Source organism: Erpetoichthys calabaricus, chromosome 9 (assembly GCF_900747795.2).
Source record: "Erpetoichthys calabaricus chromosome 9, fErpCal1.3, whole genome shotgun sequence".
Classification (NCBI taxonomy): Eukaryota; Metazoa; Chordata; class Cladistia; order Polypteriformes; family Polypteridae; genus Erpetoichthys; species Erpetoichthys calabaricus.
Window position 1 is genome coordinate 185,467,304 of NC_041402.2, and position 19,094 is coordinate 185,486,397.

The following is a 19,094-nucleotide window of genomic DNA, read 5'->3' on the forward strand; positions in this document are numbered from 1 at the left end:
ATGACTTCTATCAACTTAATTAAGTCTCCCAATTCAGCACTTATCCTATGCCACACGTTGACGTCCTCCTCGAGTGGCTAGTGACCACTCCTGACATGATGAAAGGATATTATCAAGCTCCTTGAATGGACTCTGCAAAGGTCAAGAGGGTGTTTAGCACCCCTACTAGACACTGGCAATATTGCGTTCTCCCATTTGGGTTGCACGGGGTACCTCATCTCATCGGAGTGATGGCAAGAGCAAGGTGTGGAGATGAACAGGAACTGCCCAAGGTCCAAAGCAGATCACCTCATTTGTTAAACATAGCGGTGCTGGGGGTATTATGGCTCTGGCATGTATAGCTGCCACAGGTCCTGGCACACTTCTCTTCATGATGATGGAACTGCTGACAGCAGCGGCACAATGATTCTGAGGTATGTAGAAACATCTGATCTGCTCAAGATCCAGTAAATGTCTCCAAACTCATTGCACAGCACTTCATCTTCCAGTAAGATAATGAGTCAAACATACTGCTGAGACAACACAGGAGCTTATCAAAGCTAAAAAATGGAAAATTCTTGAACGGCCAAGGCAGTCACCAAATTGAAATTCAACTGAGCAGGCCTTCAATGTGCCGAAGAGGACAACAAGCAGGAGCTAAAGATGGCTGGATTAGAAGCTTGGCAGAGCATCACCAGAATTCAAGCAGTCATTGCATGTGAGGGATATGCGACAAAGTCCCAAATATGACGGGGTTACTAGACCTGCCATTGCTGCGTGGCGAACATTATTGTGTCGCTCTGAAATGGGGGGGGACCATGTAGAAAAAGTGTTGTGTGATGAAATGTCTACATATTCCCTTAAATGAAAGTCTGCAATGTGCACTTTAATCATGTCGGCTTTGATTAATTTGTAATTTTAAACAATGCAGCAAAGGGTTAAGTCAAGGAAACTGTGTCTTTATCTCATAAACATTATGCATTTGATTACTACAAATGTTTCTGATGCACCATCTGTTTTAGATAGATAGATAGATACTTTATTAATCCCCAAGGGGAAATTCACATACTCCAGCAGCAGCATACTGATAAAAAACAATATTAATTAAATAGTGATAAAAGTGCAGTGCAAGTTAAAAAATGCAGGTACAACAGACAATGTCATTGTATAATGTTAACGTTTACCCCCCCCCCCCCCCCCGGGTGGAACTGAAGAGTCGCATAGTGTGGGGGAGGAACGAGACAAGAGACATAGCAACCAGGTGGACACACAGACAGTTATCCTTTTATTAAGATGGATATAAACAATTATACACACACTAGATATATACGACTGAAACACACGGACCTCCAGCCACACACATTTCTCCATCTTTGTTGGTCTTGCATTCTGTATCCCCCTGCACTTGATACCCAGCAGATGATACTGTTCTATTTCTTCCTATTACAGTGTCCTTTGTCATGTCATAGGCATCTGCCATTTGCTTGATGCTGAGCAGATGTCACTAATCGTTCTTATTTTTTTTCTGCCATGTCACTTTGTTTGCCCATCAAGGCGCCATAAGAAACCCACAAATGCAGGTCAGTTTTTGTTTTTTTAATTGTCAGAATGAATCGTACCATAAGCTTTCCATTAAAACCAAGATTAAGATTCTAGTTCTAGCATTTCTCCATCTTTGTCATTCTTGCATTCTGTATATCCTGTTTTTGACTGTCAGTAGTCTAGTCCCAGTAGTTACATGTGGACCCCCGGTTCCACGCATTTCTCCATCTCTGTCATTCTTGCATTCTGTATCTGGCACTTGATGCTCAGCAGGTGGGGCTGCTCCTCTTCCTCTTCTTATGTTTTTTGTCATGTCATCAGCCTCTGCCATTTGCTTGACGCTCAGCACATGTCGCAGATCTTCTTTTTCTTTCTGCCATGTCACTTTATTTGCTTATCACATCACCGTAAGAAAAGCACAAGCGCAGGTCAGTTTGCCACTACCTCACATTTTTTGAATTACCAGAATGTACTGGGTCATACACTTTCCATCACAATCAAGATCAAGGCAAGCCTCAGCATTTCTCCATGTTTGTTCTTTCCCTCTGTGTCCCACATTTAGTTGACAGAGCACTTCAAATCGCCACCTTTTTTACTGAACGTAAGTAAGGAAATTAATTTGTTTTGTTAATAACTGTCCTCCACTATATCTCTAAACTGTCTTGGGATTATACTTAAAATGAACGGTCTAATAAGGCATTACTGTACACATATCAATCTTCTACAACAAACACCATCAAAAGGCACTTAGCATAACTCTTTACACTTCCTTTAACAGTTGTTGCCGTCAATTTATGTTAAGTACTGAGGGTCACACAATGGGTCAGAAACTGGAACTGAACTGGCAGCCTTGAGGATTAACGTCAACTTTCGTTTCTACTATGCCACAATATCTGCCAGTTCAGCCTCCGATATTGTGCGACTCTAAACGACTCACTTGAATACACAGAGCTTGAACTGCAAAAGAAGGGCAACAAGTGCACCGCTGAGATTTGAATATTAACTCTGCCAGGCAGGGAAGCACTAAAGCTCAAGGTTGCCAATTCAAATCCCACAGCTGCCTCCCGCTGAAACCCTGCAAAGGTAACTTCATCAGCCGGCACTCGCAGGGTAGAAATATGGAAATAAGCGTACTCTAATATTAAAGATCTGTAAGCCACTATGGTTATTATCAAGGCTCTATACAGGCCAATGGAAAGCACTATGAAGCACCCCATCGCCATCTTAACTTGTGACCGTGACTGACCCTCTTTACTTGTCAAGGCTCACATCAGGAGAAACCTGCAAAAGGATTCTAACATTATAATTACCAAGTATGTTTGTAAAATGTCCTTAACCTACTCTATTGAGTAATGGTGGGGGTCACAGAACAGGCCTGGATGAAGTGCCAGTCCATCTCAGCTGATCATGTATTTGCAGGGATGAAGAGGAGAAGCTGTACATCCCAATAATGTTTGGCCACACTCGCTCTGAGAAATGCTGAAAAAGCAGCAGGGCTTTATCACCTTTTCTGTAGTCAATCTTCACTTTATTTATTTCCAAATGTCTGAATCCACCTGGGCTCATGTCCTCCAAGGCAGCGATCCCTTTGTTACTGATGCACACACGTCGGCATTATCGAGCTGGAGCACACTTTGTATCCTGAGCACACCACTCTGGTGTTCACTGCTCTGTTTTTCTTGGGCCTCTTAATTCTCCATGGTTTTCTGTTGCTCTCTCAGAGGGAACACTAGTTTTCAGAGTAATCACTTTAATGAGCGAGCAAAGTAGACAGTTTTCCCTGTAGGAAAAAAAGAGTTCTATACAAGGCATGGAGCAGAAGATAAGACATTTACAAATGACAGACGACATCACCATTCAATCCATCTGGCTTGCAGACTCAGCTAGCAGCTAATTTGTCCGAGAATTTCATTCTTTTGTTGCTTAACAGCGGATGGCTTGTGGTAAAATATCCTCAGAGGAAGGAAGCGTTTTCCCTGTTTTTAATATCGGTCTATGAATATGTCCTTCAGTGCAATGTACGCTCATCACTTAGCAGAAATTTTCTGGATTTCTCTCAAACTTCTTTGAACATCTGAACACGTGGACTGCCTCCATGTAAGTTCATTTCACAACAGAAAGCATCCATTAGCTGGACCAGATTAAGATTTGCCTTTGACACAAGCAATGTGGCAGGTTGCTTGTTAAACCCATTCACGATTTTTGGGGTAAGGTGGCCAATCCTCAATCAACCGGACAGGAAACTGCAAAACGTCTTTTGTCTATGTACATACTCAACGGCAAAAGATTCTGTCAACTTTCACAATTAATCACTCTTTATTAGGCATCATTCAGCACTCCCAAATTATAATTCATTTGCACCAGTCAAAAAAAAGTTAATATTTCATTAAACTGGTATCATCAAAATGACACATAACACAAACATGGTGTCTTTGAACATTAGCTTCTCCAGGAGCCAAATGTCTGTTGTCTGGGAAAAGAGAAAAAGCAAACACAAAATCATATTTACTGTTATTCTTGATGGGTATAAATACTTAATATGGCTCTAAGTTGAACCCACCACAATAATGTTATTGCTAGGATAGAGACTTTTACATAGTCCTGCCATCTAGACAGTTTTGGAATCTGCTCTACCCATTAGAGTGTTGGAACGGTGCAAGACAAGAAGCAGCCCTGGGTGCTATCACATCAAGACCACCCTGCCAAGCCACTCTACAGTCTTGCCCTGCTGGCACCCAACATATTACCTGCAAACATGATGTAGTCACAGATTGAGGGGGCATTAACGTGGGGCCTAAAAAAATGACCACCACTCAGTGTGAATATTTAGTAGCAGCAGGAATGGGTATACAACAATATAACAAAGTTATGTTCCACAGGTAATAACCAATAATTCAAAGAAATTACCGGATAAACATGAGGATAAAAAAGTCAGGGAAATTTGGCAAATGTGCAACTATAGCTACCAAAGAAGCAGGGGTTTGGGTGCTGGTGGTGCTACATAGTTGTCCGAGGTCACAAATCACAGGCAGCCATAGCAGTTTTAGTCCTGAAAGGATGAAGACGGGCGTCCAACCTCAGTCTATGTATGAAGGTGGACTTGGGACGTTTTCAAACAAAAATGAACTCGCTTTTATTATGCAGCAGTACAGTTCAAGTAAGTGTGAAATTAAAAGAAGGAACTTACTGATTAGAAGCTCCAAAGCCACTGCTGCCAAATGCTAAAAAAAGAAGGGGTAACCAGATTAATAAAGTGCACAATTTCATTCAAACAAAACAGTAAAGTCAATTGCATGTTTAAACTACAAGTTTTGAGTACTCATGCTGAAATCAATGAGATGTTTATACCATAACAGGTGATTTGGTTAAAATATGCAACTTAACAAGGTGGCAATTCAGCTCAGTACAGAGATTGACTCCTGGCTAAGTCACCCTCTCTGTGTTTAGTTTGTATGTTCTCCTCGTGTCACAGTGGGAGTTTTTCTGCAGGACCTTCAGCTTTGTTTTCTTATCACATCTCCAAAGAAGTATGTGTTAGGCTAATCCACAACTCTTGAGATTGAGTGCCCTGTTCAGAGACGCTTCCTGCTTGGTCCCAGAATTCAATTGGAATTAAAAGGATGTTGAGAATGTGCTCACATATGTAAAATAACATTCTCAAACTTGCATACTTCTGTTGCTGGAATAGGCTCTGGTCACTTGTGAACCTGAACTGAATTAAGCAAGGGTGGAATCAATTCTGTAGAAGTGGATAGATAGTCCATTACAGGTTTTACATGAAATGATAATTTAGAGTTGAAAATCAACCTTGTCTGTATGTCTTTGAAATGTTTAAGAAAAAGTGAAGAACCCGAAGGGCACCTGCAAACCCCGTACACAAAGCATACCTATCGCAATGAATCCATAAGCCAGCAACACTCTTTTCTGTGCGACTATACCACTAGGACAAAGTAAGTGCTTAATAAACATACCTAAAGACTTAGAGCAATCAAATGTGAACAAATAAACACCCAATAAATGACATTACGCTATAATATTTTTCTCTGCAAAACACATTCATGGAAACTCTGAAATTAACTCAGTTCAAATTTAATTTTATAATAGTTTTCGGTTGACAAGCTCAGAATGTGGCACAATCAAATCTTCAGCGTCGTAAGCCTAAATAATGCACTGCACAGGATTCCTTAGCCCAGCGCACATTTCATCATGTTACTGAGGGAATTACTCAGTGTAACTAAGCAGCTCATTTATACACTGCCTGCCATGCTGAACGGAGTCTGTAATGAATACAAGACGTCTTTAAATATGGTGAGACGAGGAGCACCCTGGAGTCTTTTGATTCTGCTCTAGTACAGAGGAAGACTGCTTCAGAATGTTTCAGTTAACAAGATCAGGGGGGTGGGGAACAGCTGGCAGCCCGCTGCCACCATCTAAAGGTAATAATTATACCAGTGACACTCTGGTACTAAACAGTGGCAGACAACGTACAGGAGAATGTCGTCTTTGTTATACTCATTCTGTTCCTGTTGTCCTTATAGAAGTGATTATAGTGGTAAGGGCTGTTCAGTATCCTATGATAAGCACACAAAAACTCTTTCTCCTCTTCTGACACAGCACTTGTTAAACTTCATTTAAGAAATACAATAAGGATCAGAGTTTATTATATTAAAAGACATATAAATGCTGGTAATAAAAACAGCACCAACATGAAGAGGAACTTTCTGTCTTTAGGCCTGTTAGCTTTGTCAAACTTAAGAATGGTGCCTTCATACAGGGGCTCATTAGAAAATCTACCAACATGCTTCAGTTTTTGGTGTGCTTCACAATCTGTGACCCCATGTGTTTCAATTGTATACTGCACAAACAACATGGTAATGTTAGATTTGGTCATATACAGCAGCATATTTTTTCAGTAAAGGGACAATTTGGGAACATCTTCAATACAGTTATTTCAAATCAATGTGATTGACCATTTGTTGTGATGTGAAATTTTACATACAAGTTGATACATATTTTGTATGTCTCTATTTGTAATTAGGCAAAGCAATGTAATATTAGTGTTACATTACTGGTAATAACTGCAATGGTTTAAGAATCCCTTTCCCCCTTTTAGGAATGAGTCTCTTTGTAATTTTATGACAGGGTTGGGGTGAAGTGCCTCACACAAGTTTGGCAACTGATTCTCTGCTGGACTCTCTCAGTTAACCCCCACAGGAAAGCCAGGCTGCCTAACTGCCAAGGTTTACCTTAACAGATGGTTTTAGGGGCAGGTGTGACCCCATTGGTCTGAAGTATGGCTGTTGGGAATTGGCTTGTATCAGAAGCCTTTAAGTAGCATGACGCCCTATTGGCTGTAGGGGTTGGACAGAAAACCTATAAATTTGCTTGCTTTACCTCACTCTTTTTCTTTCTTACCAAACTGATGAAAGAGCACCACACATAAACTGAAAAGGACAACACAATGAAGAGCACAGCTCGGCAGCCATATTGAGACAGGCATGCAGCTGTTCTGAAGAATGCTGACCTCAAATGATGCCTTAACTAGAGACATTTCAAGTAACTAACAAGTCTGTGTGCCACCTGAAACTACACATCACCATTTATCAGGTTGTATGGTTGCCAATATTCAAATGTACTTTGCATATTGTTATTATTTTATGAATATTATCAATAATACATTGTTTAAAGTGTAACATAACTCCTGCTTGTCTTTTACTACACCTAATTGCTTGAGGTTATACATGTAGAAGGGAAGGTCGGGAGAAGTTATATGGTACAGTACCTGATAAACAGTGGTTAAGTCTGTGAGATTTGAGGCATTCTGACAAAGGCTACATATTAATAATACAAAAGGGGAAAGTAGAATAAAATATTACTTTACCAAGACAAAAAACCATTTCAGGACGCTGCTGGATCGTTTAAATACGAAGGACGTTCAAAAAGCTTCTGCACAAAATTAAATTTTTGTTGGAAGCAGTGAAGGCAGGAGGAGTAGTAATTGGCCATTAAAAAGTTGGTACGACGCTGGTAAAAGTGCATCGCAAACGAAGGTGACGATGGAGAAAAGTGATGTCATTTGTTTTTGAAATTCTTAATAGAGGTAAAAAAAAGCGTGGGAACTTTTTGAACGTCCCTCATATATCCTTTAGTAAAATGTACTTACTGGTGGAAAATAACAGTGAACTTACATGACACTTGTGTTTGATCACAAAACTAAACAATGCACGTTTTGCTTTTGTACTCCGCAAAACAACTCCGAAGCAGAAAAATAATTAGCCCTGGTGTATGAAAGCATAAATTTGTAATTTTACTTTGTTAAAAAAAAACAAAACAAACAAAACGTGCTCACCTGAAGTAGGAGATCCAAATGCACCAAATCCAGTGTTCTGACCTCCAAATCCAGCACTCGGTTGTGCTAAATTTCCAAATGTAGGGGTAGTCTGGTTGGCAAGGTTGCCAAAAGATGGGGCACTAGAGGCAGATGCAAAGCTGTTTAAATTAATGAAAAAGTAAAATAAAGAAGACAATAAACATAAGATTAACAGAAGAAAGAAGAGCAAGTAAACACACTGCAGGTGACTAATCATTTCCTCTATGCACTGCTTGATCTTGCTTAGTTCAGTTCAGGGCAGTCCACTTCAGCAGGATCAGACACAAGATTGTGTGTGTGTGTGTGTGTGTGTGTGTGTGTGTGGGGAAATAAATTTGAACAGGGTGCCTGTCCATCACAGGACAAACTCATGCCGACATGTACATTGGGAGAATCCAGAGCCACCAATTCAATTATCATGCCTATCTTTGGGGTGTTGGGAGGAAAATGCAAATTTGAAGCTCAAAGCCATTATTTACACAGAAACTAACAGACAATTAAACTATCTTTTTTTTAACTTATTTTTTATATTAAGCAATACTTAACCAATTGTAAATGGAACTTCATTTATCTTTCAACATCCCAATGACAAGTATGTTTGGTCAAATGGCCTTGGTGAGTGGATGAGGATTTGTGCACAAGTGTGTCTTATGTTGGGCAGCCTCCCTGTCTTGTGCCCAAAGCTGCCAGGCTCTGGCTCTCTAAAACCCTGAAGCTTCTACATTTATATATATTATGAGTGGGAACTTGTCTCTCACTCACATAATGTATATGACATATCTCAAAGCAAGGTTAAAAAAAAAAGAGACAATGTTTAGTATAAAACACTTTGATAGTAACATCTGTCAAAAACACTATATAGAATAAATACGGTAATAAGCAAATGGCTACACTGCAGTGAAAAACACATTTATGCATTAAACAGATTGAAGATGTACAGAATAAAAAAAAAAAATCAGACAATATTATTTATATCTATCTATAATATAGATACATACACACACACATACACAGTACATAAAAGACATTTAGTACATTTAAGAAATCTTAAACACGTTTTAGTTGTATTGGATTGCCTTAAATTGATGTCATTATTAGCACTGAAAATGTCAAAACTAAAAGATTTCTTTCACTTAAACATGTTTTTTTTTTTTTTTTTGTATCTTGCATTGATTCCACATCAGCGACTTGTGGATTTTTCAGATTTTAACAACTGATGTGAATGTGAACATAAAGCTTGTATCTTTAATGACCTGGACACTCTTGTAAAGTTCTGATTCCATACTATTATGTTCCTTTAAGTAATGGGCAAACTGAAAGATGAAGGATAACTCTGATTTTAAAGTCTTAATTACTAACAGAGCTGGAGCCGTACATATTTAAATTTCTATGTTGCACGGAGTTTAGATTAAGAAAGCCATGCAACACATTGCACTTTAAAGCACAGGACAACAAAATTGAATAAATAGTATACAATATTTCCTGTCTCCTTGGCCTCCAAGCTATTCTCTAAATCACTTCAAAAGCTTACCATGTCTTAAACCGATATCACTTGCATAAAGCTGTTACTTACTGGTTCCTCTTAATTACGGAAGTGAAAACAATACAAGGTGGAGTAAGTCACAAGCAGAAAATAACAACTACAAACAATGGCCAGTATGTTAAGTAGTTCAAGTTGCCAGAGCACCTTCACAATATCTGTTCTGATGGGCTACAAAACAGCAAGAGAGAGACAACACTCTCATGCTTCACACACATAAAACGTAAGGGTCGAATTAAAGCTGCACTTCCTATCTTCTGCACACTTTTTTTCTTGAAGAAACAAAACATTAAAAAACACAACTTATTCAAATCAAAATAACACAAAAAACAAGAGTATGTAGACAACCCATGGAACTCAACATTCAACCCCATCTGACTGAATTAGCTGACTGACTTAAGAAGCCTGCTATAAAATGGTTCTTTGTATAAGATAAAACAGTAACCAAACAAAGACATTCAGCATATGCTTACTTTAGAACTGTATTGGTAGGTTCTTGCAGAGTTCCGAAAAACAATTCTGGACAGATTCTTATACAGAAATTGTCACCGTTTCCTAATATGAGGTAATGTAGAACATCATTTTCTCACTGAGGTATATGCAGATCCAGTTGAGTGAGAAGTGCAAGAAGTCTGGTATAACATATCACAATCAATTTTTGTCCAACTTTGTACTTCTTAAAATATTGCAGTTAAGGCATTAAGTATGTTTTTTATGAAAAAGGCTATCTGACGGATACATAAATATTTCTGATGAAAATAGTTTAAGTGTAGGATATTTGCTAAACAAACAACCTAGCAATGAGGCACTGTTAGGATCTTGCACTAAGTACATTTATGACAATTTGAGGTGAGATATATGTGAACAATTAACAATTTAGGTAAATGATGGTGTAATTGGTGCATTTTAAACTTTAATACATGTAATGTTTAACTGATTTTCACTCACTCCTCACACCTTTGTTCATAGCCTTGTCACTTCTTGTCTGGATTATTGTAATTTCCTTTTCTTTGGTTTTTCTCACAAATCTCTTTATAAGCTTCAACTGGTCCAGAATTCAGCTGCCCGCATCATTACTAGAACCCCCTCTATTCACCATATCACTCCCGTCTTGTACCAGCTTCACTGGCTTCCAATTAAGTTCCGCATTCAATTCAAGATTCTTCTGTTAACATTTAAGGCTATCCACAGCCTTGCCTCTCCAATTCTGTCCAACCTCCTTCATGCTGCCATTCCCTTCCGCACCCTTAGATCCTCTTCATCCCTTTGTCCGTCTCACCACCATTCAGTTGCTCTGCTCCCCAGCTCTGGAACTCACTATCATCTGAACTTAGAAATATTGAATCATTCACACTTTTCAAATCTAAACTTAAAACTCAATTGTTTAAGACTGCTTTTTCTCTTTGACTACAATTGCTCTGTCTGATTTTAAATTTTGTATTTTAGTTTTGTTTATAATGTATGTTTCATCTATTGTTCGGTGTCCTTGAGTGTTTAGAAAGGCACCTACAAATGAATAAAATGTATTATTATTATTTTCATTTATCTGAAAGATTAATTGAGAAGTCCTTCCAAACTTCCACTATACGCATTTGTTAAGTTAAAATGTGATTGGTTTTTCTCTATGTTTATAATGAAAGTGTTGTGATTTAAGTGTTGTTCTGCTTCTTTTATAGTCAAAAGAAGAAATTATTTTCCTACAGAGTGTCTCATTTGGTGATCTAGCATATTCCCCATCAGCTACAGAAATGTCAGTAGTCAGCTCTAATGCCTTTATTTTTATGTGAAAAATACAAGATAATCTGTCTTCCAGGAAATGCCTTCAATGCTTCCCAAAGAGTTGCCGCATAAATCTCTGGAGAAGCAATGGTCTTTAAAAAAAAAAAAAAAAAATCAATTTATGTGGAGATAAATTTTGCTAAATTCTCATTAATTACTATTAATAGATTAGTTGCAATTTGGTTTATGGAATATAATGATTTCAGTGCCAAAATAAGAGAAGCAAGGTTGTAAATAACAGTAAATAACGGATTTGCAAGATTTAATAGGCTTTATTAAATTATTATCAATAACAAAATAATCAATACTAGAGTAACCATGATGTACTGATGAAAAGAGAGAATATTGTCTTGAATTTGGTCATAGAAATCTCTATGGTTCAGAGATACAGTAATGTAGTCCTTAACAAATATATATTACTGCTACAGTTTTATATGTTATAGTTGCAGTTGCTGTGGACATACAATATCTAAGTCTGGATTTATATACAATTAATGTCTCCAGCCATTATAAAGCTGTGAAGGTCTCTTATTGGGAAATGATGCACATATCAGAGAGCATTACTTCTCTTATCCATATTCAGTGGGTACATATTAGCCAAAATTAATTTGGATTTGTATAGATTCTCCACTGCACTTAATATATCTAGGTCAGTGGCTACGAGTATAATGGTTTGGTGAATTAAAATTTCCACACATCTGGCTTTCTTATCACAGTTAAAATGAAAAATTTTACTAATCCAGTGTCCTTCATCAAAAAACGAATCTTTACTTTTTACGTGGGTTTCCTGCCTCTCTGCCCTGAAGGATGAATGAGAACTTTTTCCCTCTTAAAGTTATGATCGAGTAACAAAATGTATTGATTGACCAGTAGTATTCTCTTTCTACTTTCTAGGCAGCAGTTTCTGATATTAGATGAAAATGTGAGATACATAAACATTAAGCACCTTTTCCACATCCGTCATCGCTGGCAACCACTAAAATAAGCAATAAGTTACTGAATAACCGAGTAGAGAAAAACACAAAAATATACTTCTCTCCTTTTCTTCTCTTTCCTCAAGCCCTCCAAACAGTCCTCCACATCTTTGTCTTCCCAAACAAGGCTAAGCTCACTTTACAGTGCCAGCCCTCTAGCATGCCAAGAGACATTGCATTCATAAAGCATGCAAAATCATCTTCTTAATATAGTCCTAGTAGATCAGATCTTAGTTAAGGCTAATACTCACATACAAAACAAATTAATTAGTAATTGAGACGCTATATTACCTCAAAGGTTTCCAAAAAAAAGGGAGAAAAACAAAAAGGATTACAAATGTGTTTAAATATTCTTATAAAATCAAATATTACAGATGTGTGAAGTTGGGTATTCCCAAATGGTTAATTGCTTTGCATGTTACTTCACACACACTCTTAGGTTTTTTAACTTTACATTATATTGAAAGAACCTGTTTTTGATCTTGTATGTTTGGTGATTGTGAACTTTATCAAAAATGCTATATAAAACAAAGACTGGTTGAAAACTACAGCCTCCATGTACAATTCTTTGGGCCTTTTTATGGTGTGAGTAAATTAAAGCAGTTTACAGCTGTCCACTCGACAAGCTGGCGCATGTATAGTTGTTGATCATGTTTTAGCAAGACATACTAAAGAGAATAAAGTTCATATGCTACACACAGCTAATAATCTAGTGATTATGCTCAGCATGCCCAAGAGGCAACACAGTGGGAAAGTGACATATCACTTCTGCTTTGCTTGGCATCGTGTTCCTCTATGCTTTGTAAAATGCCCTTTAAAGGTGTTTGTTCAGAAAAGGGGAATGTTAAGATTTCTCGACCAACTGAATTCAAAATAAGATAAACACAATCATTGCTGTGTAGGTTTTTTTTCCTCCACAACTCACATTGAAAAGCAATGACAGTGTTAAAACAGTACGCATGTTCATTTAATGGTTTATATGTTGTATCATAAAGCACAAGGTTATTGAATTAGTCCTGACCACTCATTAATTGTGCAAGTCGGCTACTTCACCCACTAGAAAGTCAACTGGAGATATATAGAGATGGATTAACTATGGACATGTCATGTAGAAATTGGTAGTGAGGCCTCAAACAGAATTTACTGCCTCAAAATAAAAATGATTCTCCTTTCTCTGTAATTTTTTTCCTCTCCCTCTTTAGCTGTACCAGATGCAATATTTTCTTATTGTAAAGATGGTTCCCACATAACCATTCCTAATCACATTAGGAATCAAATTTATCTAGTGAGCACTACACAGCAAATGATCACTCCCATTACATCACCATGCAGCTTGTGCCTGCTTGGTGGTACCCTGTAGCAATGACATGACTAGAAAGGCAACAAATCAATTTAGTATTATAAAATTTAAAAAAAAGTCTTGCAGCAATATAACAAGCAGCACAAGAGATTCAGGTCACTGTATTAAGTATCGATATCCTGTGCAGTGCAGAGCAGAGCTTACTGCATCATGCAACCAGTAAAATTTATTTGTGTTTACAAATATATATTGTACAGCAAATGCTTAATGGTTTAGGGCAGAAAACTAAAAGAAATAATACAGACATTAGAAATAATATAATACATCCAAATGAACCCCAGTATTCCATTTTAAGAGAGTTGAATTATTTCACCAGAATAGATCTACCTGAACTACGTAGAATAATTTCTCAACTGAAACCCTCCACCTTTGCCCTTGACCCAGTACCAAAAGGTTTTTTCAAAGTCTCTGTTGTGCTAATTTATAGTGTACTTGACATAGTGGACCCATCATTAGATATGGGGGTCTTTCCTGACTATCTTAAGACTCCAGCTGTCAAACCTGCTCAAGAAAAATAAACTCGACTCTTCTGTTTTTGACAATTTTAGACCAATACCTAACTGCCTTTTTTAAGTAATATTCTAGAAAAGGCAGTCATTATTACAGCTAAATGATTACATGAAAAAAATTCCATTCTTGACAAGTTTCAGTCAGGTTTTAGAACAAATCACAGTACAGAAACTAGTTAAAGTAGTTAATGGCTTGTGGGTTAATGCGGAGAGAGGCCGTATATCTGTTCTTGTTCTCTTAGACTTGAGTCTAGCATTTGAAGAAATCTGCAGACAGTAGCCTCAGACACGTACACATGTGTCTCCTGAAGACTGTTTTTGATCTGTCAGACTGGCACTTAGGGTTTTTTCTTTACCAAAGTGAGGAATCTTCTGTCTTCAGGTGTGGACATCTTTCTTGGACTAGAAGTCCCTCTGCGATTACTGAGCTCTCCAGTGCATTCTTTCTTCTTAATGATATTCCAGAAAGTTGATTCTGGACATCCTCCGGTTTTACTGATGTACTGAATGGTTTTACTCTTGTTTTGCAGCCTCATAATATATTCTTTGACTTTCACTCGCACAGCATTGTTGAACAATGGCAACTACAGACTCCAAAGGGTAGAAGCAACCCTAGACATCTTATACCTGCACTAATGAAGAAATGGAACACACCTGAGTAATCATAAACAACTATGACATCAACTGTCCCAAACATTATGGTGCCCTGAAATGGGTGTGTGTGTGTGTGTGTGCATGAATTAAATAAAATATGAACATTTAAAAGGTGAAAAAAAAGAAGTTAGGCTTTATTTTTACTATAACACAATTATAAACAAACACGACTCTTCAATTGTACAGAGTTTGAGAAAGCTAGACAGCGAGTTAGCAAGAAGTGGGAAAGCAAATATAGTGGAAAGAGGGTAAGGAAATATCCCTAAGCTTATGGCTGTGGTTAAGTGAATCATAAACATGATAAATATGTACACTTGCCAAAGTACCGTACAGTGTATTGCACAAATATTACACCTTGGAATCCAGCAATGCTTAAACAAAGACCTGCTTGACATGAATGGGATTAGGACAATAAATTTGTGCTGAGAACCTGGTGTATTTTTCATTCATTTACATGCAGTTTTGCTTCTGCCCATTTTACTGACTGGAGTTGGGCAAGTAAACTGAATGCCACCACTAAGAAATAATTTTCACCGACAATAAAAGGCAACACTAACTATTATCCTTCTTATTTACAAAAAGTCAAAAGTTTCATTTTAATAATTCTCTTACTAAAATCACTGGCATATATTTACTGATATATTTAGCAACTCCCAACTTATTTTTCCCCATAGACCTGGTTAAGTTAGAACACACTTTCCAAACCTGAACTTGGAATTTGTCCAATAGAATCTTACCCGAATCCTCCTGCACTAGCAGCTACTGTTCCTTCACCGAACACTTTGCCTGCCGTCGAGCCCAGAGGGCTATTAAAGCCTGGGGCTGAACCGAATGCTGGCGCCCCTCCAAAGGATGGAGAACCCCCGAAGGCAGGAGGGCTGCCAAACACCGGAGCAGCACCAAAGCCACCTGAGCAAAACAGAGGCAAAAGGGAGACAGAAGTTATTAGGATTGTTAGGTATTAAAAGAAATATAAAATACTGTACATATTGTAGGTAAGGACTGATATTTAAGGAGGAAAGATAGAGCCAACAAATCTCAAATAGTTACTTCAATTTCCAATAAAACTTTGGAGGTTACATGCAATAAACTTCAGGAAAGAATAAGTGCCCCACAGAACATTCACTTACAAATTAGCTCAACATTATTACAGCCAAAATGCTAATAAAACAAAAAGGAGTAATTTGTAAATTTACTTTGACTTGTACTCAAACAGAAATAGTATAAAGACAAGGTATTTAATGTTTTACCTAATCAATGTCATTGTTTTTTGAAGATCTATGTCAGGGGTGGCAAACTCCAATCCTGGGCCACAGTGGCTACAGGTTTCCATTCTAACCATTTTCTTAATTAGTACTAATTAACTTTATTTGCTATTTAAGACTCAGACCCTTTAAATCACGACTGAGGTATGTCAGTCCTGGAGGACCACAGTGGCTTCAGATTTTTGCTCCACCCCAATTGCTTCATGAGCAATCATTCATTGCTGACGAAGCACTTATTGCTCAAGTGATATTTTTCTGCTTCATTTTAGTCATCTTGCTTGTTAAGATTTTGAACCCTTAATTGCTTATGTTAGTGTTAAACAGCTGTATTCATTGTTTTAGCTGCTCCTTATTGGCATTAAGTTACAAAGGAACCAGCAGTTCTACATGTAGCTTGTCTCCATTTCCACCCATGTGTATTCATCAGTCACCATTTGGTTTGATTAAGTACTCCGAAGGAAACTGAAGAGAATGTGAAGAAGAACTGAAAATTACTCATCCATTTTAGGCTTCAAATCACTTGGATGATACATGTATCATTAGAAAGGGAAAAAAACAACAAATGATTTAAGTATGAACTGACATGGTAGAGTTAAGACACTAACAAGCCATGACATTAAATAAGATCTGTTATTGGCGAGGATTGGCTTCTAATTAAGTAACTGGGGTTTAACAAAAACCTGCAGTCACTGCAGCTCTCCAGGATGACAGTTGGCCACCCTGATCTATGTTTATTCTGGTAACTAATATTGATTCGATGACTTGAAATAACAAGGTTGATGTGACACAGGTGAGGCAATCGTGTTCTTATATATAATGGGCCTCCAAACAAGGCCTAGTCATTCAAGAGCAAGGATGGGTTGAATGTTGCCAATTTGCCAACAGCGGTGTCAGCAAACAATGAAGCACTTTGAGAACATTGTTGCCCAAAGACAAATCATTAAAGGCATTTAAGTCTCTACATTGTACAATATAATTAAAAGATTCAAGGAATCAGGTCAAATCCTGCTGTGTAAATAGCAAGGCCAAAATACACTTCAGAAAGCACATGATCTCCAATTCCTCTGATGTCATTTCTTTAAAAACTGTCATGTGTCTGTAATATATATCATGACATGGCTCAGGAGTACTTTTTTGGTCAACACCATTTGCCGCTGCACCCACACATGCAAGTTAAGTTTTTCCTATTCAAAGCAGAAGCCAAACATAAATACTGTTTGGATGTACTGCCGACTTACCTTACTCAGTCTCATCGGAGATGGAAAACAGCAAAGTGGACTCATGTTTTGTGGTCTGACATGTCAATAGTTTCTGAAAAATACAGCTGTTGTATTCTCTGGGGCAAACAGGAAAAGATTCATCAAAGCTGTTACGAGCGTCGCGTCCAAAACAGAGTGTCTGTGCTGGTATGAGGGTGAGTCAGTGTCCATAACATGCATAAATTGTCCATCTCTGAGAGAACCATTAATGCAGGGGCGGAGTGGTGGCTCTGAGGCTAAGGATCTGTGCTGGTATCCCGAAGGTTGCCGGTTCGAATCCCCGTCAGTGCCAAAAGAGATCCTACTCTGCTGGGCCCTTGAGCAAGGCCCTTAACCTGTAATTGCTCCAGGGGGCGCTGTACAATGGCTGACCCTGCGCTCTGACCCCAAGGGGTATGCGAAAAAAAAAAAAAACTAACACTGTTGTAAGTCGCTCTGGATAAGAGTGTCTGCTAAATGATGTAAATGTAAATGTAAATGCAGAAAGATATGTACAAATTTTGGAACAACAAATGCTGCCATCCAGACGACTGTGTTTTCCAGGGACATCCCTGCATTTTACAAGACAACGCCAAACCACATTCTTCCTGAGTTACAAGTTCATGGCTACGTAGCCACAGACTGCGGGAACTGGATTGGCCTGCCTGCGGCCCTGACCAGTCCATGATTGAGATTGTGTGGCACATTACGAAGCACAAAATATTGCAAAGAAGGCGCAGTACAATTGTGCACCTGAATAAATGCATAATGGATGAGCAGAGGAAAACTCTGCTTGCTAAACTTAACCACTTTAATAAACAGAACTGTCTTCAGGGCTCAAATGCTTAATAAGTGTTATTAAAAGAAATGGTAACGTGACACAGTCTCTCAACTTTCCCATCTTTTTTGGATAAGCCATCAGATTTGACGAGTGTATATTTTCAAAAGAGCAATTAAATTGACAAGGTACCACATAAGATAATGTGTTTTTGTAGTGTTTTCATTATGGTACAGTGGGAATGGAATTTACAAATCACTCCTTTTAGTTTTATTAGAATTTTGTTATACTGTCCCAACTTTTTTGGAAATTGGGTTGTGCGAACTAATTCTGGAACCCATAGATTGTCTGAATAAATCCTACAGCAATGTCTACAAGTTTTCTTCATTAAAAAAGTTACAATACTTAAAAAAACACAAATAAGTAAACTCATAGTAGTTCAAAGCAAAGAAAAATTTATATATCCGAGTATACAGATGTTTTATAAATCTACAAATGCAGAGTTATGACTACTTAAACAATAAAAATAATTGATTTTAGCTTAATCCACACAACAAAAGAAACCCTTTCTTAGGGTTACAATGAGAATTTTCTAAGCAGTTTTTCCAGTTGAGTGTTCAGACTAAACCCAGATGAATAATTGAAAAGAGAAAATGATATCGAATAATTCTCTCTTTGTTAAAGAGAGAACAGTTTCTTTATTTTCCTAAACAGTATAAAGTGCACACTGTAAATATTTACAAGATGCAAAAATAATACATTAAAGTGAAACATTAGGAAAATAATAACTAAGTGGGAATTTTTATTTTTCTGCATGTACCAAGCAGCACAAAGTTAACGTCAAACTATTTCAATTTATATTAACATTGAAATTTTATGAGGAGAATGTCCAATCTACAAGGGATGTCTTAAAAAAAGAAAATAAATATGCAACTGAAGTTTGACAGAGAATGTTTGGGTGTAGAGCAAGATTTCTGAACGAACTGACCTAGAAAGATAAATTTCTTTCTCACAGTTAACAGATGCAGCCTGACTCTGATTGTCATTCAGTGCAAAGCATAAAAGCTAACAGGGTATTTTATAAGGCTTGTTATTTTTTGTAATCA

The 19,094-nt window shown here is 37.7% G+C and overlaps 1 protein-coding gene across 3 annotated transcripts in view; it reads right to left on the minus strand.

Annotated features, from left to right (window-relative positions):
- Positions 1-3,818: 3,818 nt before the first annotated feature.
- nup214 (nucleoporin 214) overlaps positions 3,819-19,094 on the minus strand; it is a 122,568-nt gene continuing 107,292 nt past the window's right edge. For 2 of the 3 annotated variants that reach the window (XM_051932280.1, XM_028793029.2), the window contains exons 33-34: positions 15,445-15,616; positions 11,746-12,010 (exon numbers count right to left, since the gene is read on the minus strand). In XM_051932280.1, coding sequence (XP_051788240.1) covers positions 11,761-12,010; positions 15,445-15,616 — 422 coding nt within the window. In that variant the 3' untranslated portion in view covers positions 11,746-11,760. Of the gene's footprint in view, positions 3,992-4,708; positions 4,743-7,870; positions 8,011-11,745; positions 12,011-15,444; positions 15,617-19,094 lie in introns of those variants that run through there. The other variant, XM_028793027.2, reaches the window with a different exon arrangement.